Raw genomic sequence first — 22,811 nt, 5'->3', positions numbered from 1 at the left:
TCTGCTGAACGCAAGAACTACTTCACCACACACTCCAGGGCGGACGGCACCTGGACCAGTGGCTTCCAAACACCAGTGCCGGGCAGACCAGAGACTCTCCTGTGAGCTCGTTAGAGAAAATCTAGCTTTGGCGCCAGCCCACAGGTCAGGATTTGGTGTGTCTGGGAGGAGGCCCAGGTGTGTGTATTTTTCACAAGTTCCCCACGTGACTCTGATGATCCGAGTTTGGGAATTACATGTTTAAACCACCCACAAATGGCTGCAAAGAAGGAACGGGGCATCTTGTGTTTTTTCTGGAACAGTGTGTGTGTGTGCATGTGGTATGACTGTGCGCGTGTGAGCATGTATGTGCAGGATGGCAATCCAGAAGCACTCACAGTCATTTACTGAGTGCTTGCTAAGCGCCCAGCACCCTGGTGGCCACATTTTACATGTGCGCTATCTCATCTTGTACTTCTGAAAGTCCTGTCAGGCAGGGATTATAACTTGCCGATTTTCACCATTTTACGACTGAAGAAACTGAGGCTCCCAGAAGTCAAGTCACTTGGCCACGGTCACACCACCAGTGTGTGGCACCAGACGCTGTGTTCTTAACTATTCAAATACTGAAAATACTGACCTGGAAAAGTCTTCTTCTGCCAAAAGGGAACACAGGTAGCTTTCAGCTTATAAAATTTAGTTTGAACATAAGATGGAGGAACATCACTTTAGAAAGGAAAAGATAAAAACAAGTTAGTGTCAGGTTAAAAATCAGTCATTTCAGTACTGTGTACTAATACATTGATGAGGGTGAGGTCTACAGGCATAAGGAGCTTTCTCAATCTTGACCATGAAATCATGACGTCCATAAATGTGTGATAAAAATCAGACACATATGAAAAACTATTGTTCATTTGGTTAAGAAAACACACACAAAAGGAAGACCAATAGGACAACAAGATGGGTTTGGTTTAAATTAGAACAATCTGAATTACTAGTTCAGGAAGACGAGGTACAATACTGGCTCAGGTACTGAGGCTGACCTCGTCCTTGGCCCTGCCCCAAGTGCTTTCCACGTAGCCACAAACAATCCTCACGACCACTCTACAAGGGAGCTACCACTCTTACCACTCAATTTGGAGATGGGGAAACGGAGGCACAGAGGAGCTGCCCAAGATCTTACAGCTAATAAGGGGTAGAGCTAGGACAAGTGGGTGGTCTGACTCCAAATCCTACACTCCTAACCATTATACTTAGGATAAATACATATTTGTGACAATTCTAAGGCAGATGTCCCCTGATTTTTTACTTTGCAAAGCTAAAAAAAGCAGATGTTTATGATGTTTTAGTGAGTCAAATATGTTTTCCAGTTATAATAAGCAAGACAGAAACAACCAAATCTTAAATTGCTTTTTAAATTGAAAATCACTAACTTCAGGGGCTGGCCCAGTGGCGGAGTGGTTAAGTTCATGCACTCCAAGTCGATGGCCCGGGATTCGCAGGTTCGGATCCCAGGTGCGGACCGATGCACCGCTTGTCAAGCCATGCCATGGTGACGTCCCATATAGGAGAAGGTGAGCACAGGTGTTAGCCCAGGGCCAATCTTTTTTTTTGTGTGAGGAAGATCTGCCCTGAGCTAACATCCATGCTAATCTTCCTCTTTTTGCTGAGGTAGACTGGCTCTGAGCTAACATCTATTGCCAATCCTCCTCCTTTGTTTTTCTCCCCGCCAAAGCCCCAGTGGATAGTTGTATGTCATAGTTGCACATCTTTCTAGTTGCTGTATGTGGGACGTGGCCTCAGCACAGCCAGAGAAGCGGTGCGTTGGTGCGCACCTGGGATCCGAACCCGGGCTGCCAGTAGCAGAGTGCGCGCACGTAACCACTAAGCCACGGGGCGGGGCTGGGGCCCATCTTTCTCAGCAAAAACAGGAGGATTGGCATCAAATGTTAGCTCAGGGCTGATCTTCCTCACACACACACACAAAAAAATCACTAACTTCACTTCCTGGACACTTTTTCTTAAACAATAAAAGCGTGACTAATTTGTTTCAATAATAACAAATCTGGTTGTTAAAATGATGAGCGTGAATAACTTTATCTGTTAAGTGTATGTAGAGGTAAAAGATGATTGAGCTCTTTCAACCTCTTCAACTCAGCAACCACTAGCTGAACGTGCCCTATGTACCAGGCACCGGGCTAGGAATCTCCGGTGCATCACCTCCTTTAGTCCTCATTACGGTCCTATTAAAGCATTTTGTAGATGAAGAAACAGGCTCAGAGACAAGTTAGGGACCAACCTGCCCAAGGATGGCTACATAATGAGTGAAGTACCAGGACTCAATGCCAGGTCCGTCTGACTGCAAAGCTCAAGTTTCAAGGCATCCACGCCTTCCCTCTTCCCCATGCAGCATGCTCAGCGTGATGTTCTGCAGACCCAAGCTCAGGCTTTGAGAAGTAACAATAATTGATGCGGACATTTCAAACTAAGCAAGTGTTACATCTCATTAGGTATAGATGCTTTGTTTAAATCCTGCCTAAATAATTCACAAGAGAGGCTTTAAGACTCTGAAGAGATTGAAGTTTTAATTCAATTATTTTACTGTTTTAATTCATTATTAAGACTCTGAGAATATGCTATTTCAAACAGTATTTGACTAGATGCCATAATCTCTATTTTATAGCTTTGAGTTTATAAATTTTAAGTAGAATAACCCATTTTAAATATATAATTTTACTTAAAATCACTAAAAGCCCATTTTAATTTAAGAAATCATGTGATCTGAAGCAATGTCACAAAATACACAAAAATTTATTGGAAAAGTCAGATTTTTTTAAAGGTGGTTTGATATTTGTTGACACAAATACTTTTCAGGATGAGAGTTGGTGGGGTGCACAGAGGGGTCCCTTTCCTTCAAAGCAGCTGACACCCTCACCTCTCAGGGACCCACAATATTGAAAGTGGGTACCCCACCCCTCAGGTGAGCTAGAAAAGGAAAGGGTTTGGAACGACGGGCATGTGTCTGTGACTCCTGGCAGGGCCTGTCACTAAAAGATTCCAATTCTCCAAGTCAAAAAAACCCCAAAACTGATTGTTCTTTGTTCGTAATCCCAAGGTATGAATAACTAACCACCAAAAACCAGTTTATACCCTTCCGATTGGATCAATGACAACTTCACACGAGCAGCCACACTTCTGAAAGTCAGCCAGGCAGCAGCAGCCTCGCTCTACTGTCCACCCTTCCAAAACTAACAGCCAAACAATCCCTCAACACCCCATTTCTGCAAGTCCACCAATCCCTGAACCCCATGATTCTCAACAATTTGCTTTACTTAGAGGGACTGTGCTTTGCAAGCGAGCTCTCCCGTGCTTAGCAGGCAGTAAACTCAGCTACTGAGAGTGGTGGCCTCCCTCTTCAACAGCAGGAACTGACTCAAAATGCAAGGACCACAGCAATGAAGACTCACAGTGGAGTAAACAGATAGCTTATAGACACATAAAAGTTCAATCTCACCCCTCAGATGAGAAATGCAAATGAACCCCACACTGAAACTACTGAAGGAAGCTTGAAAAGGAACAAGATGTTTATATGGTCTCAAAATATCTCCCCACAGCCATTTCTTATCCCCCAGAGAAAAACTGTTACTTTTAAACAGTGGAAAATGTGGCAGATGCCACCAGAATCAAATGATCACAATCAGAATCATGTGCCTCATGATGTGAGGTGACGTGGCGATAGACATAGCCTCACCTATGTCATAGTCCTGCCTAAAATACACAACCTGAAACTAGTCATGAAGAAACACGAGACAAACTCCCACGAAGGGACAGTCTACAAAACAACTAGCTTGAATCCTCCCACAATTTCAATGTCATCAAAGACAAAAGCAGAAGAACTTGACAGATTGAAAAACACTAGGGAGACACATTAAATGCAATGTGTGATCCTGGACTGGATCTTAAATTGGGGGAAAATGCTATACAGGACATTATTGGGACAACTGGTGAAATCTGAATGTGGACTGTGTTTTAGAGAATAGTATTGTATCAATGTCATATTTCCTGAATATGATAATTATACTGGGGTATATAGAATAACATTCTTGTTTAGGACATGAAGCCCACCACTCACTCTCAAATGGTTACGGGAAAAAATTTTACCCCCTTGGAGAAGGGAGCAGGAGAGGGAGGGAGGCATGATTAAGCAAATGTGGCAAAATGGTAATAGGCTGACTACCTAACAGGCAGAGGGTATGTGGGTTCTTTGTACTGGTCTTATAACTTGTTAGCTCTCTGAAGCTTTTAAGAGACTTTGCACGCATTTCATTTACTCTTCTTAGATATCTTTAGGGGGTGGAGTGGAGGGAGGGTTGGTCCAATATACTTGGTCCAGTATATAGAGTGGGGGTTCTAAATACATATATGCATAAACACAATTTATAGACGAATTCCATATACATCATGAATTTTAGGCCTGTTCTTTAAAATCTGAGAGGCAGTCATTCATGAAAAGTCATCTCTTATCCTTTAATTAGCTTAGTATTAAACAAATGGTCTTACCCTATGGTACTAGCAAGATCTTCCCAGTCTATTTCATTAGCATCTTCCACATTTATTTCATATAATCTATGAGAAAAAATAAAAACTAAGTTTTCAAGCAAAAATCAGCATGATGGACATCTTCATGGACTCACCGAATATTAAGAGCTGGAAGGCATGAGTGTGTTCACCCCTGTTCCAGCTCCCTCATTACACAGGCCCAGGGAGGCTGGCATGCTAACCCAAGGTCACTGAGCTAGTGAGCTACAGACCAAAAAAACCACCTCTCCTCCCCTGAGCCTTTTGCATCTCCCACCAAACCATGTTGCTTTTTCATGGTAAAAAACACAACTTCATTCAATGTAGACATATAGAAAGAGCACATGTGTGTACTCAGCACTTACTATGTGACAGACACTGTGTTAAGACCTTTACATCTGCTAATTCATTTACCCTCGACACCCCCTGACGAGCTTGGCGAACTACCTCCATTCTACAGACGAGGAAATGGGGCTGAGAGCCCGAGTTATGGCTCAAGGTTTCATGACTAACAGGCGGGGCCATCGCTGGAACCCAGGCCTGCCTGACCTGAGATGCCCTCCTGGGCCCTGCTAGTCTATGCTGTCTCTCCGGTAGGGGAAAAAGGTGGCGTTGGACCCAGCCAGACTGGCGTGGAGAATGCGGAAGCACACCAATCAAGTTAAAGCAGGGGTCATGACAGAGAGTAGGAGAACAAAGCTGGACAGGGTGGCCAGAATCCGAAGGTTTCTTCTGCTCTTTGTGGTTCCTCATTTGACATGAGCCCAGGTCTGTTAGGCTCACAGGCTTCGTAAAGTAGGCCCATGTCTCCCCTCCTTCAGGGGAGGGAGGGAGGACTCTGCATGGACCAGAAACTCAAAGACAGAACTGAAGACCAAGCAATAGTGATACCAACGAACGCATGCTGGAGAGCAGTAGGGCTCTGCCTGAAGTATTTACCTCCATGTTCCAATGGACGGAAATAACTAATATCCACATGAAAACCTCCAAAGACTAAAATAACTGCATTTACTGAGTGTGTAGTACACTTTACATGCATTATTTCCTTTCTTCTCCCAGTAACACAAAGAGGCAGGTACTAGTATCATCATCCTCATTTAAGACGGACAAACAAAGACCTAGAGAGGTAGGGAACATGTCTGAGGTCATACATGTAGAAAGTGCTGGAACAGGGATTTGAACTGTAGCAATCTTACTGTAGATTCTGCTGTTTAACAACTACTCTTTGGCTAGAGAGGAGAACAGTTAAAACAGTGCCACTTTCCATTTCTGTACCTTTCAATAAGGTTTATTTTGGCCTGCAGGGCATGAACTCCACGGTATACATGCTGACCATTTGTCATCCTCTTGGTTAGAATTTCTGTCCTATATTAAAAGAAAGAAAAATATAGTTTCCTTTCAGGTGTAAAGTTTCCATTTAAATTTCCTATATTTTTCTCATCTAAATTGCCCTTATTCAGAACCACTTTCTAACTTTTGCAATTCATCACTGCTAACATTTACCACCATCAAGAATTTACCTATTTTTTAAAAAAAGTAGGAAACGACAAATAAAATGATAGAAAGTTGATGGTTATTTATACTGGATGATGGATACAAGAAGTTCTAAGCTTGTAAAAAAAAAAGTGGCATGGGCCAGCCTGGTGGCATAGCGGTTAAGCACACACGCTCCGCTTCGGGAGCCCTGGGTTCACAGGTTTGGAACCTGGGCGCTACACTGACGCACTGCTTGTCAGGCCATGCTGTGGCGGCGTCGCACATAAAGTAGAGGAAGATGGGCACGGATGTTAGCTCAGGGCTAATCTTCCTCACACACACACACACACACACACACAAAAACGTGGGAAAAGATAAATAAAATGATAGAAAGTTGATGGTTACTTACACTGGATGATGGATACAAGAATTTCTAAGCTTGTTCTAAGATTTCCATAAAAAAGTTTAAAAAAGGGGGAAAAAAAGAATAAGCCTCTTAGCAGATGCTAAAGGACACTATGTAAACTCAATTTATTTTTGATTGTTTATAAAAGAGATTGACATTGCTCTTATTATCATTACCAGCTGCTGGAACACCAAATAAGACAAATTTAGTAAAGTGATAAATGATCTGATGATTCCTGTAATGCCCAAAGCTAATGGCTGAAGGAAAGAGTTGAGCAAAGTTCCTAATAAAAGCAGCAACCCAATTAAGAATATTCAAAAAGTGCTTATCTTGAATAGCAAACTTTGGCACAATCTGATAGATCATGAGCTATTACATTTACATTCTTAATTAGGGAGATACATGATACACACACAGTAATTGACAGCAATGTTCTTAATAACCCTCCATGTTCACAGGTTTGAAATATATCACTTGAGGTCGTTTCGAGGTTACAAGAAGTAAGTACATGTTCAGGGTTCAAGTTTCCTCCTTTTTTTTTCTCAAATTAAAAAAGAAGACTTGCATGTTATTTAATTGTGTTGATTCTGAAGCACAGATACCTTCCTCATTCCCCTTTTCAACACTGATATATCATCCTCCAACTGAGGCTTACAGCCCACTCCCCCGACCCTTTTTTTTTTTTACTTTATATTCCTTGTTTTATTATTAATTTATGTTGAACTTTTTTCAATTATCTTATTGAGGTCATAATGGTTTATAACACTGTGTAATTTCAAGTGTACATTATTATTTATCAGTTTCTGTATAGACTGTATCATGCTCACCAATAGTCTAATTTTTATCTGTCACCATACATATGTGTCCCTTTACCCCTTTTGCTCTGGTATCCACTAATCTGTTCTCTTTATCCACGTGTTTGTTTATCTTCTACATATGAGTGAAATCAAGTGATGTTTGTCTTTCTCTGTCTGGCTTATTTCCCTTAACATCATACCCTCAAGGTCCACCCATGTTGTTGCAAATGGGACGATTTCGTCTTTTTTTTTTTTTATGGCTGAGTAGTACTCCATTGTATACATATACCACATCTTCTTTATCCATTCACCCGTTGATGGGCACTTGGGTTGCTTCCACATCTTAGCTATTGTGAATAATGCTGCAATGAACATAGGGGTGCATAAGTCTCTTTGAATTGTTGATTTCAAGTTCTTTGGATAAATACCCAGTAGTGGGACAGCTGGATCATATGGTATTTCTATTTTTAATTGTTTGAGAAATCTCTTCACTGTTTTCCATAGTGGCTGCACTAGTTTGCATTCTCACCAGCAGTGTATGAGGGTTCCCTTTTCTCCACATCCTCTCCAACATTTGTTATTTTTGGTCTTGGCAATTATAGCCATTCTAACAGGTATAAGGTGATGTCTCATTGTAGTTTTGATTTGCATTTCCCTAATAATTAGTGATGTTGAACATCTTTTCATGTCCCTGTTGACCATCTGTATATCTTCTTTGGAAAAATGTCTGTTCATATCCTCTGCCCATTTTTTGATTGGGTTGTTTGTTTTTTTGTTGTTGAGTTGTATGAGTTATTTATATATTTTGGAAATTAACTCCTTGTCAGATATATGATTTGCAAATATTTTCTTTTCATGGTTGTCTTTTCATTTTGTTCCTAGTTTCCTTTGCATTGCAGAAGCTCTTTAGTCTGATGTAGTCCCAATTGTTTATTTTTTCTTTTATTTCCCATACCCGAGTAGACATGTATTTGAAAAGATGCTGCTAAGACCAATGTCAAAGAGTGTACTGCCAAGGTTTTCTTTTAAGAGTTTTATGGTTTCAGGTCTTACATTCTTTAATCCATTTTGAGTTAATTTTTGTATATGGTGTAAGATAATGATCTACTTTTATCCTTTTGCACATGGCTGTCCAGTTTTCCCAACACCATTTATTGAAGAGACGTCCCTTTCTCCACTGTATGTTCTTGGCGCCTTTGTCGAAGATTAGCTGTACGTAGATGTGTGGTTTTATTTCTGGGCTTTCAATTCTGTTCCATTGATCTGTGTGTCTGTTTTTTTGCCAGTACCATGCTGTTTTGATTTCTATAGCTTTGTAGTACATTTTGAAGTCAGGGATTGTGATGCCTCCAGCTTTGTTCTTTTTTCTCAGGATTGCTTTCACTATTCGGGGTCTTTCGCTGTTCCACATAAGTTTTAGGATTCTTTGTTCTATTTCATGAAGAATGTCATTGGGATTCTGATTGGGATTGCATTGAATCTGTAGATTGCTTTAGGTAATATGGACACTTCAACTATGTTTATTCTTCCAATCGATGTACATGGAATATCTTTCCATTTCTTTGCATCATCTTCGATTTCTTTCAATAATGTCTTATAGTTTTCAGTGTATAGGCCTTTCACCTCCTTGGTTAAATTAATTCCTAGATATTTTATTCTTTTTGTTGTGATTGTAAATGGGATTGTATTCCTGAGTTCTCTTTCTGCTAGTACATTATTAGTGTATAGAAATGCAACTGATTTTTGTAAGTTGATTTTGTACTCTACAACTTTGCTGTAGTTGTTAATTATTTCTAATAGTTTTCTGGTGGACTCTTTAGGGTTTTCTATATATAGGATCATGTTGTCCACAAATAGTGAGAGTTTCACTTCTTCCTTTCCAATTTGGATACCTTTTATTTCTTTCTTTTTTTTTTTTTTTTCTAATTGCTAATTGCTCTGGCCAATACCTCCAATACTATGTTGAATAGGAGTGGCAAGAGCAGGCACCTTTGTCTTGTTCCTGTTCTCTGAGGGATGGCTTTCAGTTTTTTACCATTAAGTATGATGTTGGCTGTGGGTTTGTCAGGTATGGCCTTTATTATATTTAGGTCCTTTCCTTCTATACCCATTTTATTGAGTTTTTATAATAAATGGATGTTGGGTCTTGTCAACTGCTTTCTCTGCATCTATTGACATGATCATGTGATTCTTATTCCTCATTTTGTTAATGTGGTATATCACATTGATTTATTTGCAGATGTTGAACCATCCCTGCATCCCTAGTATAAATCCCATTTGATCATGGCGTATGATCCTTTTAATGTATTGCTGTATTTCATTTGCTAATATTTGGTCAAGGATTTTTGCATCTATGTTCATCAGCAATATTGGCCTGTAATTCTCCTTCTGTGTTGTCCTTGTCTGGTTTTGGTCTCAGGGTGATGTTGGCATCATAGAATGAGTTAGGAAGCATTCTGTCTTCTTCAATTTTTTGGAATAGTTTGAGAAGGATAGGTATTAAATCTTCTTTGAATGTTTGGTAGAATTCTCCAGAGAAGCCATCTGGTCCTGAACTTTTGTTTTTTGGGGAGGTTTTTCATTTCTGTTTCAATCTCTTTACTTGTGATTGGTGTATTCAGAATCTCTATTTCTTCTTGAATCAGTTTTGGGAGGCTGTATGAGTCTAAGAATTTATCCATTTCTTCTAGATTGTCCAATTTGTTGGCATATAGTTTTTCATAGTATTCTCTTATAATCTTTTGTATTTCTGTGATATCCATTGTAATTTCTCCTCTTTCATTTCTAATTTTATTTATTTGAAGTTTCTCTCTTTTTCTTAGTGCGTCTAGCTAAGAGTTTGTCAGTTTTGTTTATCTTCTCAAAGAACCAGCTTTGTTTCATTGATCCTTTCTACTGTTGTTTTAGTGTCTATTTCATTCATTTCTACTCTAATTTTTATTATTTCCCTCCTTCTGCTGCCTTTGGGCTTTGTTTGTTCTTTTTTAAGTTCTGTTAGGTGTAGTTTAAGATTACTTATTTGAGATTTTTCTTGTTTGCTGAGGTGGGCCTGTATTGCTATGAATTTCCCTCTTAGAACTGCTTTTGCTGCATCCCATAAGAGTTGGTATGATGTGTTTTCATTTGTTTCCAGGTATTTTTTTATTTCTCCATTGATCCAGTGGTTGTTCAGTAGCAAGTTTCAGTAGCATGTTGTTTAGCCTCCACATATTTGTGACTTTGCCAGCTTTTTTCTTGTATTTGATTTCTAGTTTCATAGCATTGTGGTTGGAAGATGCCTGATATGATTTTAATCTTCTTAAATTTATTGACACTTGCCTTGTTTCCCAACAAATGGTCTATCTTTGAGAATGTTCCATGTGTACTTCAGAAGAATGTATATTCTGCTGTTTTTGGGTGGAATGTTCTATATATATCTATTAAGTCCATCTGGTCTAGTTTTTCATTTAAGTCCACTATTTCCTTGTTGACGTTCTGTCTGGATGATCTATCCATTGATCTATCCATTGATCTATCCATTGATCCACCCACCTCAAGTAGGGTGTTGAGGTCTCCTACTATTATTGTGTTGCTGTCAATTTCTCCCTTTACATCTGTTAATAGTTGCTTTATATACTTTGGTGCTCCTGTGTTAGGTGCCTATATATTTATAATTACTATGTCCTCTTGGTGGAATGCCCCTTTTATCATTATATACGGACCCTCTTTGTCTCTCATTGCCTTTTTTGCTTTGAATCTGCTTTGTCTGATATAAGTACAGCAAGGCCTGCTTTCTTTTGCTTGCCATTTGCTTGAAGTATCGTCTTCCATCCCTTCACTCTGAGCCTGTGTTTGTCTTTAGAGCTGAAATGTGTTTCCTGGAGGCAACATATTGTTGGGTCTTGTTTTTTAATCCATCTAGCCACTCTCTGACTTTTGATTGGAGAATTCAATCCATTTACATTTAGAGTGATTATTGATATATTAGGGCTTAATGCTGCCACTTTATCTCTTGTTTTCCAGTTGTTCTATATTTCCCTTGTTTCTCTTCCCTTGTATTTTGCACTGCCATTTCAGTTTGGTCATTTTCTGCGATGGTTTTCTCAGTTTTCTTTGTGTTTATGATTTGTGGCTCTGCTCCGATTTTTTGTCTAGTGGTTACCATGAGGTTTGTATAAAAGATCTCATAGATGAGATAGTCTATTTTCTGATAGCCTCTTATCTCCATTAGCCTAAGTAGGTTCCACCCTTTTCCTCTTCCCTAAGTTATTGTTGTAACAAATTATTTTGTTTTGTGTTGTGAATTTGTGATTTAAATGAAGTTTATAGTTATTTTTGATGCTTTCCTTCTCTTTATCTTTTATGTTATAATTAAGTGTTTGCTAACCTGTTTTGATAGAGAGCTGCAATTTTCTGATTCTGTCTGTCTATTTATCTCCTTGCTCAAGGCTTTGTAAACCTTTGCCTTTTTGTTTCAGGTATGAAGGCATCCTTGATCATTTCTTGTAAGGAAGGATCTAGTGGCAATGAATTTCCTTAGCTTTTGTTTATCTGGGAAAGTTTTTATTTCTCCATCATGTCTGAAGGATAGTTTTTCTGGATAGAGTATTCTTGGCTGGAAGTTTTTGTCTTTCAGTATTTTGAATACGTCATTCCAATCTCTCCTAGCCTGTAAGGTGTCTGCTGAGAAATCCGCTGAAAGCCTGATAGGGGTTTCTTTGTAGATTATTCTCCTCTGTCTTGCTCTCTTAATATTTTTTCTTTGTCATTGACTTTTGCCAGTTTTACTGTTATATGCCTTGGAGAAGGTCTTTTTGCACTGATGTAAGTAGGAGTTCTATTGGCTTCATATACTTCTAAGTCTAGTTCCTTCCCCAGGTTTGGGAAGTTCTTAGCTATTATTTCTTTGAACAAGCTCTCTGCTCCTTACTCCCTCCCTTCTCCCTCTGGAATACCTATAGTCCTTATGTTGCATTTCCTAATTGAGTTGGATATTTCTCGAAGAATTTCTTCATTTTTTTTAAGTCTTAGTTCTCTCTCCTCCTCCACCTGAAGCATTTCTATATTTCCGTCCTCTAAATCACTAATTCTGTCCTCCATAATGTCAGCTCTGTTTTTTAAGGTTTCTAGATTGTTTTTTACCTCATTCATTGTGTACTTCAGCTCCAATATTTGTTTTTTTTTTTTAGAGTTTCCATCTCTTTTGCGAAGAATTCCTTCTACTCATTAATTTTATTCCTGAGTTCACTGAACTGTCGTTCTGAATTTTCTTGTAACTCATTGAGTTTCTGTATGACAATTATTTTGAATTCTCTGTCATTTAGATTGTAAATTTCTGTGACTTCATGATTGGTTTCTGGAGACTCATCATTTTCCTTCTGCTCTGGAGTGTTAATGTAGTTCTTCACAGTGTTTGATGAAGTGATCCTTTGTTGGTGCACAGTGGTAGTATCAGGTCAGATTCCACCTGCCACCACTGGGGGTGAGCAGGAGCTATGTTTTCTGAACCCGCAACATCTGCTGGAAGTTGCGCTGATAGGGCTCGTCTGCATTTGCCTGCTGGCCACAGCTACTTGGCAGGTCACACATGCATGCACAGGCACTCTGGTGCGGATCTGCTGCCTTGGCTGGGGACCGGCCGAGCTGGTACACTAGGTGGGGGAGGAGGCACACTTTCTTTTGCGTGAGTGCGGGCCTGCTCTGCAGTCACGGGTGGCTCGCCTGGGCTGCTGTGCTTGGTGGGGGCGCCCATATGGTGGCTGAGCCATGTCACTTAGTGTGAAGTGTTCCTGCAGGCTGGGCTGCAACTCTGAAAGCGAAAGCATTCATGCACAGGCATGCCTGCTCCCCTGCCTCCTCTTACAGTTGCATGCTGGCTGCTGCGTGAGGACTGGCAACCTAGATCGCTGCTGCTGCGGAGGGGGAGGGGATCTGCTCACCTCCTTCCACTGGTTCCTGGGGATCCATTACCTCCACCTTCAGATGTATGGCTGTGTGTATCTCTCAGACGTCCTATTGTGCTTTGTAGGGAATCTCTGTGGGTTAATGAATGTCCGTTTGGTTGTAACTTAGGGTGGAAAGACTAAGGGAACAGCTCACTCCACTATGATGCTGACGTCACTCCCAACCCACTCCTTTCTTTAAGTCTGAAATATACAGGTAGAAAGGGTTCTGGTTCCTCCATATTATACACTTTTCCTTCCAAATCTTATTTGTTCTTTGGAGTTTATTTCCTTAAGTGTAGTCTTCTATTAAAATAAACAAACACTCCACAACAGAATTATAAGGTATATAAACAATAAACAGTATAATCCAGGAGTCTGCTCTTAACATAAAATACACCTACTCTGGATTTCATTCTTATCTGATACTCAAGACAACCAAGCTCCCCTTGTGCATGAGCTGTGGGTTGTGAGCTACAGAACTAACTGCTTCAAGGAGTCATGGTGCAGCTGAACATCCAGCTCAGAGACTCTCCAGAGTGTGCAAAAGCTACATCAGGCAAATAATGTGCAGCAAGATCAGGACCTAAAGTACTTCCGTGTGACAGGTGTACCTACAGAAGTTCTAGGATGAAGAGGACGACTGCCTCGCTTTAGAGGAAGGCAGAGGAACTGCTGAATTAGAGAGCAAAGTTAAAAAGATGGAGCCATTACCAGTCACTATGCTTGTGATTTCTCTGCTGAACATTAGTTTTGTATTTTTTTTAATGCTGCAAACAGATAACTACCTTGTTTTACTAAAGACTTAGAACGGGACAGAGGGAAGAAACCAGAAGTCAACATTCAGTGTTAAACAGGTTCAGGCTCTTTACGAGGAAGCCACACCATGAATCAGGGTTAGTTCGGTCTAACTTAAATCAGATTTTGATATCGAAGTGGTTGGAGCAGCAGACTAGAGATGATCACTCTTGACATGTAAGGCTTTCCAGGTGGTAGTCACGCAGATATTCTTAGTAACCTCACCAATCTACCCACTCTATAGAAATTGTTGCGAGAAAATAGCATGTTTAAATTTATATAAGATGCCTTAAAACTTACCACTTACTTTTACACTGCATCCAATTTCTGGTTTCTACTTTAGCTTCCACTTCTATCCAAGATATGCCCTTGTACAGTTTTTCCCGAACAATTGACAGGCAGCTTTCAGGATTTTCTTGGAGTTTAGAATCCACCTCGTTTAACTCCTGGGGAGACATCTTCTTTAGAATCACTTCTTCAACAGCCTTGATGAGTTTCTGGGTTTCTGTCTTACTCCAAGCACCACGATTTCTTTCTATAGACACAAAAGGATGGTCTTATAGTTGCTAATCTATTTGGTTTCAAACACAATGTTAAAAAGGAAACAATAGGGCCGGCCCTGTGGCTTAGCGGTTAAGTGCGCACACTCCGCTACTGGCAGCCCGGGTTCAGATCCTGGGCGCGCACCGACGCACCGCTTCTCCAGCCATGCTGAGGCCGTGTCCCACGTACAGCAACTAGAAGGATGTGCAACTATGACACACAACTGTCTCCTGGGGCTTTGGGGGAAAAAAAAAAAAAAAAAAAGGAAACAATAATGATGGAGACAGATCATTACACATTTGTCCAAATTCACAGAATGTACAACACCAAGCGTGAACCCTAACGTAAACCATGGACTCTGGGGGATTAGGACGCATCAATGTAGTTTGTGGATTGTAACAAATGTATGTCTCACTCTGGTGGGGGATGTTGATACGGCGGGAGGCTGTGCATGTATGGGGCCAGGGGATATATGGGAAATCTCTGTACCTTCCTCTCAATATTACTGTGAACCCAAAACTGCTCTAAAAAAAAAAAGTCTTAAAAAAAAGATAAATCAGGCACTTTTCAGAAGACAATGGGCAACATCTCAATTACACAAACATAAAACTATCAAACACAGTTACGTGCAAATTAAAATAAAACTAATGAAGTGGCCATAGATTCTTTTTAAGAACCAATGCCAGAAAAGTCCTTTCTTAAAGCAGCGTATTATTTTTAACCTCAAAAAAGTTGTTCTTTCTATTCCTAAGAGTAATGTCTCCCGTATGAAACGTGAGGTTCCCAAACACTTAATGGGAAACAAATAACCAAATGACTTTTATATTATGTACATAACTCTCCCCAAGAGTTCCTAATGTGAAATTAACAGCTGCCCCTGAGAATCGCTGAAACCAATCATCATGGAGGGTGTCAAAAGCATCTGTGGTTCACCCTTCTTGTCCAGACATTCACAGTCAGGCTGAGGAAGTGCCTCAAACTGGCAGCCTACAAATATCTTTGGTTTGACCCACAGAGTGTTGTTACTTTTTCCCAAATGACAATTTGGATGAATTTAAAAATCAAGAGAGTTCCAAGAAAAAAAAGGTATCTAGATTTCACACACACACACACACAAAGAAATTTAGATTTTTGCATTACTTTTGGAAACTGGAAGAACTGGCCATACCAAGTCTTCGCCCAACACCAGTGGCTGGAGTTGGAGGCACGAAATGTAAGTGAGCATAAGTGAGGCCATCTTGTTATGCCAAATGGCCCCAGCCCCTCCTCTGTGTGACTACTCGCTGCTCTGTATGTACTCTAAAAAATTCACATGCTCTCCTGACTTATGGCCTCCACTTACGTATGTACCCCCCAATAGCTTGATAAATTAAAACTTTGTTCTATGAGTTTCTCTCTAGGAACAGGCTGACCACAGGCAGGAAACACACCTACAAGGTATCCATCACAGCTGACAGAAAAATGGAACAATGTGATGCCTTGAGCCCGTCATGCCTGGAGACCAATATCCCTGGATCCCTCACCTCGCTGCCCATTTTCCCTATATAACTGCCTCAAGATTCCATAATCCTTGAAGATGGTTTTTTTTGAGACATTAATCTGCCATCTTTCCGATTATGCCAGCTAATAAAATTAAAACTTCCTTTCTCAATCTCTAACTCGTTGTGATTAATTGGCTCTGATGGCGGTGAGCAGAGCGAGCCCATTGTTCGGCAACAAAAAGTCAAAGTCTCCAACTCCCCTAGGGCCTGCCACACTCCTCCAGCCACGCAGACGCCAGCTGTCCAGCCTGCTGCATTGCTCTGCCCATGTGGCTGGAGCATGTGAGCCCTTGTGCTAAGAGTAACACTGAGGACTATCTTCTTAGAGCTGGGGATTTTTTTAATGTGAAGAATATAACCAAGGAAACTTTTTATGATAGAGGAGAAAAAGAGACAGGAGATCACCAACTCAGGTTTTGGGAGAAGTCTCTAACAGCCAATGGAACTGCATTCCTCCCTCCCATGGTATCCCTAGCCACCTTGGGGAAGGGACCTCCTCTGCCCAGGCTCTTCTACCCACCAGCTTCCTTGGGTATTGGTCTACTTGGCAGTTATAGTCGTGCTGAAAGCCACTGAACTGAGGTGTGGGAGGAATCAGTCTTGGGAATAAAGGTTGTATGGTTTCATAAACACACGTGAGGAAATGGAATGAATCAGTATATAGAATGGCTTGAAAAACGTTGGCTCTCTCAGCAGACAGGCCTGCAATGATGCCTGGGCCCTGGGTGGTTGTGGGCTGACGCAGGTGAGCACTAGAGACCATAACTTACCGCTGCTGATCTGGGAGAACTTCAGGGCAACGGAGAGGCTACTTCGAGCCACCATCTCACCAATCTTTTTCCAATCGTTCCCGTGGAGGGAATGGTATATCTTTAATTTCTCGGTATCTCCTTTGCTATACCTAAGAGAAAGGGAAAACGTGTTACAATTTTGAATTAACTACAAGAGTAAAAGCTGTATTCTCATTGCTGTATACTGTAGTCCTGGGAAAAGCAGAACGGGGCGGGCCGTCAGGAAACCTGGTTCAGTTCCAGTCCTACCGACGGCCAGAGCTCTTGTCACTTTGTCTTGGCATCTCAAGCATGGTCATCCTACAAATCATTCACCGCAGTCCCCACCAGGCGCCTGGCTCAGTTACACAGTGGCCAGGGCAAATAACTGGATAATGTTATCCCCCATCCAAGCCCCTAAAGGCTTTGCTTTTCACGCACAAGAAAACACAAACTTCTTAATGTGCCTGCAAAGCTGGGCGCTCCCTATGGTTCAGCCCCACTGGCCTTCTTTTAGGCCTTTCTCACCCCAGAGCCTCTGTAGCTGTGGTGGCAATGGCCTTCCTCTGCCCCACCTGGACAGCTCCTGCACTCTTCAGACGCAGCTAAATGCCCTGTCTTCAGTGAGGGCTTCCCTGACTACCTAAGGCCCCCGTGGTTCTCTCCCGGAGAACACTCTGCCTTGCCTCTCTCACTGCACTTGTCACAGCTTACAATTATACATTTAGGGGTCCTTTGTTGATCTGTGTCTTCCTCTAGACCAGCCCTGTCCAGCCGAAAGATAATACAAGCACAGGTGTCATTTAAAATCTTCTAGTGGTCACATGAAAACCAACTTTATTTAGTTTTAATGAATTAATTTAATAACATATTTTATTTAACCTAATATTTTAAAAATGCAATCATTTCAACATGCAATCAGTATCCAAAAGTATTAATGAGATATTTTATATTTTCTTCATACCCAGCCTTCTAAACCCAGTGTGTATTTTCCTGTTACAGCACATCTCAACTTGGACTAACTACATTTCAAGTGCTCAGCAGCCACATGAGTCTGGCGGTCACTGTGATGGGCAGTGTGGCTCTGGAGGGACAGTCCTACAAAGGCAAGGACCAATTGGTTTGCTATGCTATGGTATCCATAATGCTTGACAGACCACATTCAATAAAAATGTGACAAATGGCTTAACTCAAACATGTAGCTATTTAAGGAATTGAAGGTGCATTAATCCCACATAAAAGAACATATAAGAAAAGAACTAAAAAAGCACTATAAGTGGATTTTGAGATTAAACACCTTACATGTTTAAGTGAAGACAAAGCAATCTTTGCGACATTCTACAATTCCTCAACATGGGGAGTGGTGTTTGTTTTATTACTAATGCAACACAGAAGAAGCCCTAGTCAAATACTAACCATTTCTGAGGACAGCAATCCAGAACTACCTCAGACAATACGATCCTAGCGCTCTCAGAAATTCATCTATAGATGCAGAGAATGGTAAATAGAGACTCGGAATCCTTCACTATTAAGAATCAAGCTTTCTAGTAGTTTCCTTATCAAGGCAATCAGGGTCTTCCTGAGATTAAAAAAAACCCTAAAGGCACCCTTGAAGCAACAGAAAAGAGGACATCAGAGAGAAACTGAGCGTACAAAACGAGGAAACAGGGGCACTGACCTATAAAGGCCCTCAGAGCCTTAAAATTCTTTGATTTTTGATTTTCCATGGTTTTTTCAGTTAAAAATTCCTTAAACTGGAAAAATATTCTAAGGGTAAATGGTCACCACAACACAAATAATATGGTACAAGTCAATGAACTTTATTAGAAGAACAGACTTTTATTATTCTAAAAATTTCATTCCCACATTTATGTCACAGGTAGAAAAATATGTTACCTCAGCTGCCAGCATTAATTTACCAAAAGCATTCTTTTAAGTCCCATTTAAAATGTCATCTTTAGTGAATTTCCTTACAGGTTCTGTCTGCAATCGTCTACTGTTGGGGCTTGGGAAAGAGAGTAGGGCAGGTTTCAGCCTGTGTGGGAGACCTTTGCTCTACCAAAGGTTTATCCCCTGTGGTAAAAATTTAACAAAACAAAACAAAACCAAGGTCATATCAATCTTTGAAGTTCAGACGACACATCTGTCTTGATTTAGACTCTATTTCAGTAGAACTCAAATGGCCCTGCTCGCTTTACCAAGTCTGCCTCCCAGTGAGGCCAAGAGCTGGGCCACTGGGGGTTGTGTGGGCCTCAGAGGGAGGAGCTGATGCCTGCTGCTTATCCCTTTGTCCTCGAGCAGAGTGCTTACCCACAGCCAACACTTAATCTACATTTGTCCTATTTCGAATGTTGGAAACAAACTATAATTGGGTATTTTATTAGGTAAAAAGGGAGAAGAAAATGCCCATCACCACGAGGCACTCTGCATTGACACCACTGAATCACACTTAAATGACCTCACACTAGTGCATACCTCCCCCTTCAAATATTTACTGAAAACTCAAAGAACCGGGCAAGTGCTGAAGGGAACATCGCACTGAGAAGGAAAGTTTGGGTTCATAAGGAGCTTACAAGTTAGCAGAGAAAAATTCATGAGCAACTGTAAGAGGCGGAGCACGCTGAGTGCCAACATGCAAGTATAAAGAAAAAGCTGACGATTCAGAAAAGGAAAGATAACAAAAGGCTTATTAAAGAGGTGGAACTTGAGATGGGCCTTGAGGACATACACCTGACAGCAAATACACACTCTGGTTTCACACACAAAAATCTTCACGATGTTTTTACTTCTAATCTGTTGTTGTGGACATTTTGATTCATAGCATCAGCAAAGACTAGAGAAGGGCTCTGTCTCCAGCTGCTAGGACTTTTTTCTTACCTGCCTTTGTAATTATTGACATCGAACATCTTCTTTGCTCGATAGTATACGAGTTTCCAGGGCCGGGCAATGCCCTTACCTGAAGTCAGAAGAAAGGCAGTCAGAGGGCCACACAGAGCACAGCATGAAATGCAGTCACAATCCTAAAAGGACCCAGGACAGCCCCTTTAACAACACTAACTCTCCCAGACCCCATGTCGAGGCTTGGATTTCATGTCCTGTAGAAAGCTGTCTCGAGGAGCAGATGTACAAAATCACTAGTCTCCTTGCAGATCTCTGACAACTAGACGCTTAGTATGTAGAGGCTCCAGCTTCTGGTCTACTGAATTCGTGGAAAAGACTCTTACATGGCAAAGTAATTTCAACGTAATTTGAACTCAGAGGAAGGGATGCTAAGGTGGGGAACACATGCCAACTTTTCTCCATAAGATAATAAAAAAACTTTCCAAATGAATAAGCTTTTCTTGCTTTCCCACTCTAAAGATGAAACAGTCCCTCAACAGGGGCTCACTCTTCTGTTTTCCTTTGTGCATTCCAGACAACACCTAAGAAATTATACTCTTTCAATTCAAGAGAGATTTTTTTCAGTCCAATCCTATATCGCTTCATGACCTTCTAACTTTCCAAGCATCTCCTCCAGGAGGAGGGTTCCAGCCACAAAGCACATACACGGCTACACTTAAAAAACTTAGGAGACTCTGGTGCATATAAGCACGTGCTTTGTGCAGTATATGCAAAAAACACATAATAAACAACAGGAGGAGAACCGAAAACCATAATTATTACCAAGTAGGAAAGCCAGAAGTTGATAATTTAATTTTTCATAAAATCTGTAAAAGCATGATACTTGGGAGACATGAACACATTCCAAACCCCCAAAAGTACAGGCTGGCAACAGGAATACTATTAACCAGAGCGGCAGTTAACATGCATTGCGTGCACTGAATGGGTCAGGCGCTGTGCTCAATTCTTACCGCGGGTCATCTGTTTAAGGTCGGAAGGCTGTGGATGATCAAAGAGTGAACAGCTGTAAACTTACCAATGTGCAATCTAAATGAGTATTTTCTTTTTAAATCGGTGATCACAGATTTCTCCTCTGGGTATCTGTCTGTGTACAGCAGCTTGTCTGCGTTCTCAATTCCTGTCAGGGATAGAAATTCTTGCACGTTTTTCTCTAACTGCTTATTTTCCTTTACAGAAAACTTGCCAAATTTAATAGCGACACCTAGGATTTGGGTGGGGAGAAAAAGTATGTGCTGTCAATAATGAACAAAAGCAGACCTAGCCCTTGGTGTTCAGCAGTTACAGTTCCCTGGCCCGCAGCATCGCCCTGCGGCGAGCAGCCCTGCCTGTGCACACGGCACTTGCTCTCCCAGGCCCCACCGTGGAGCTCGGCTTTCCTTCAGAGCTCAGCTCTACCCACAGTCTTCTCCCAAGGTCTTCCCTGGCCATCCCGTTCCAAAGTGACTTCTCCTGATGCATCAATCTCTTTTTAAAATAGTCACTTTTTCATATTAAAAAGTAATATATATTCATTAAAAATTCAAACAGTATTGAAACCAAAGTTTAAAAGAAGTCTCCCTTTTACTCTCCTCTGCCACACTACTCTCCCTAAGGTAGTACTATGAATTGGCTGGCATGATCATGAATACTTACGTATATTCTCTATGCATATACATCAGGGGGAGCGGTCACAATGTCATTGCTCTTTACATTCTATTCCTCTTTGTAACTCAAAGCACTTAAGTTTCATTATGTATTGACTGCATTTTACGGTATATTTTTCTATCCTTAGGCTTTATTTTTAAAATATCTCTTATAAAATACTCATAAAAATTTCAACATAGAATATACAAATAAAATGGGAACATTCTATAGATACTGCTCTATAAATTGTGTTTTTCTCACCTGTCAATTTTTTAAAACTAATCTCTTCAACATGATTAATTCCATATGGCTAAGGCCCCTCTTTTCACTTTTTTCAATGACTGGTGGTATTGGGCCTCACATAGCAGACACTTAGTAAATATTGCTCATTTGTAGTACACAGCCTTACATTTGTACTTTATTCTTAAATCCAGTAAGCTTTCTGGGAAGTCTTTAACACAGTGAAATCAAGGAGGAGACCAAGTTGGGTCTCGCATGAGACCGTGCCCACTACAACCAGCTCACCCTCAAATTAATATCTTGGGGAAAGATATTACACCTCATTGAAGCTGATGATGTCCATATGAGTGTTTTAATTTTATTTTACTTTTGTATCCTTCCCGGTGTCGCAGCCAATTAACCTCCTCCTCCTCTTCTCCAGGATTGGTCTGCTAGGCTGTGGATTATCTGGGTCCTTCAGCCCCATTCTTCCTTGCCTCCTCTACCAGAAGTTGGACAAAGAGGAGGAAAACCAGTGTACTTCATTTTGCTAATTTTATAGCTCGGACATCAATGCTGGAAGGGGATAAAGCTGAAAGTAGCTAAAGGATGCTTCTTGTGAATCTAGAAATCCAAATGTTTCACAAAAGGAAGTCAGGGGTTAGTTACACGTACAGGAAAGTTCAACAAATATTAAAGTTCCACAAGCTCACCCTGTGCTTTAAATTCTTTAAACCGTCCCAAGTCATCCCGATACATTCGCTTGATGGTAGTGGCAGCCCGTTCCTTGATGTTAGGAATGAACTCTTGGAGCTGCTTTACGGCAGAATCCAAATCCACGTCGGAATCAACAGACTCTCTCGAATCTTCAGATAAATATTTTGTCTCAGAATCTTTGGCCGATTCCAAATTGCTTTCTTCTTCATTTGTAGGTTCTAACCTAAGGGGGAAATCAGACTGTTAACATTAACATATCACTTGCCCTAATGGCTTTTAAATTCTTTTCTTAAAATGACTCTCACTTAGGCTACTACACGTTAAAGCTAGAAGGGATCTTGGAGTTGATTCAGTCTGTGAGGTCTAAACTCTTTCATGAAACTTCGCTAACTTGGATATCTCTCAGAGGCTGCATAGAAGGTAAATGCACCACCCTAAGTCCCATTTCCACCAGGTATTATTTCTCTTATTACTATGTCTCAATTTTTATGCTTTAGATATTGACTTTCCAATAAGCTAAGCCTTCTTCTACCCCCAATGAC

General features: G+C 40.8%; 1 protein-coding gene across 6 annotated transcripts in view; it reads right to left on the bottom strand.

Moving 5' to 3' along the window:
* The window catches only part of TTF1 (transcription termination factor 1), a 34,029-nt gene that overhangs the window by 4,705 nt on the left and 6,513 nt on the right, over positions 1 to 22,811 (bottom strand). For 4 of the 6 annotated variants that reach the window (XM_004423602.3, XM_087418877.1, XM_087418875.1 and 1 more), the window contains exons 3-10: positions 22,266 to 22,492; positions 20,726 to 20,911; positions 19,687 to 19,765; positions 16,810 to 16,940; positions 14,256 to 14,490; positions 5,833 to 5,922; positions 4,540 to 4,605; positions 620 to 705 (exon numbers count right to left, since the gene is read on the bottom strand). In XM_004423602.3, the coding sequence (XP_004423659.2) occupies positions 620 to 705; positions 4,540 to 4,605; positions 5,833 to 5,922; positions 14,256 to 14,490; positions 16,810 to 16,940; positions 19,687 to 19,765; positions 20,726 to 20,911; positions 22,266 to 22,492 (1,100 nt within the window). Of the gene's footprint in view, positions 1 to 619; positions 706 to 4,539; positions 4,606 to 5,832; positions 5,923 to 14,255; positions 14,491 to 16,809; positions 16,941 to 19,686; positions 19,766 to 20,725; positions 20,912 to 22,265; positions 22,493 to 22,811 lie in introns of those variants that run through there. The other 2 variants (XM_087418876.1, XR_015548910.1) reach the window with 2 other exon arrangements.

This window comes from Ceratotherium simum, chromosome 29 (assembly GCF_057802395.1).
Source record: "Ceratotherium simum simum isolate JZ-2026a chromosome 29, ASM5780239v1, whole genome shotgun sequence".
Taxonomy (NCBI): domain Eukaryota; kingdom Metazoa; phylum Chordata; class Mammalia; order Perissodactyla; family Rhinocerotidae; genus Ceratotherium; species Ceratotherium simum.
The sequence above is the reverse complement of the archived record's forward strand: the minus strand, read 5'-3'. Positions and strand labels throughout refer to the sequence as shown.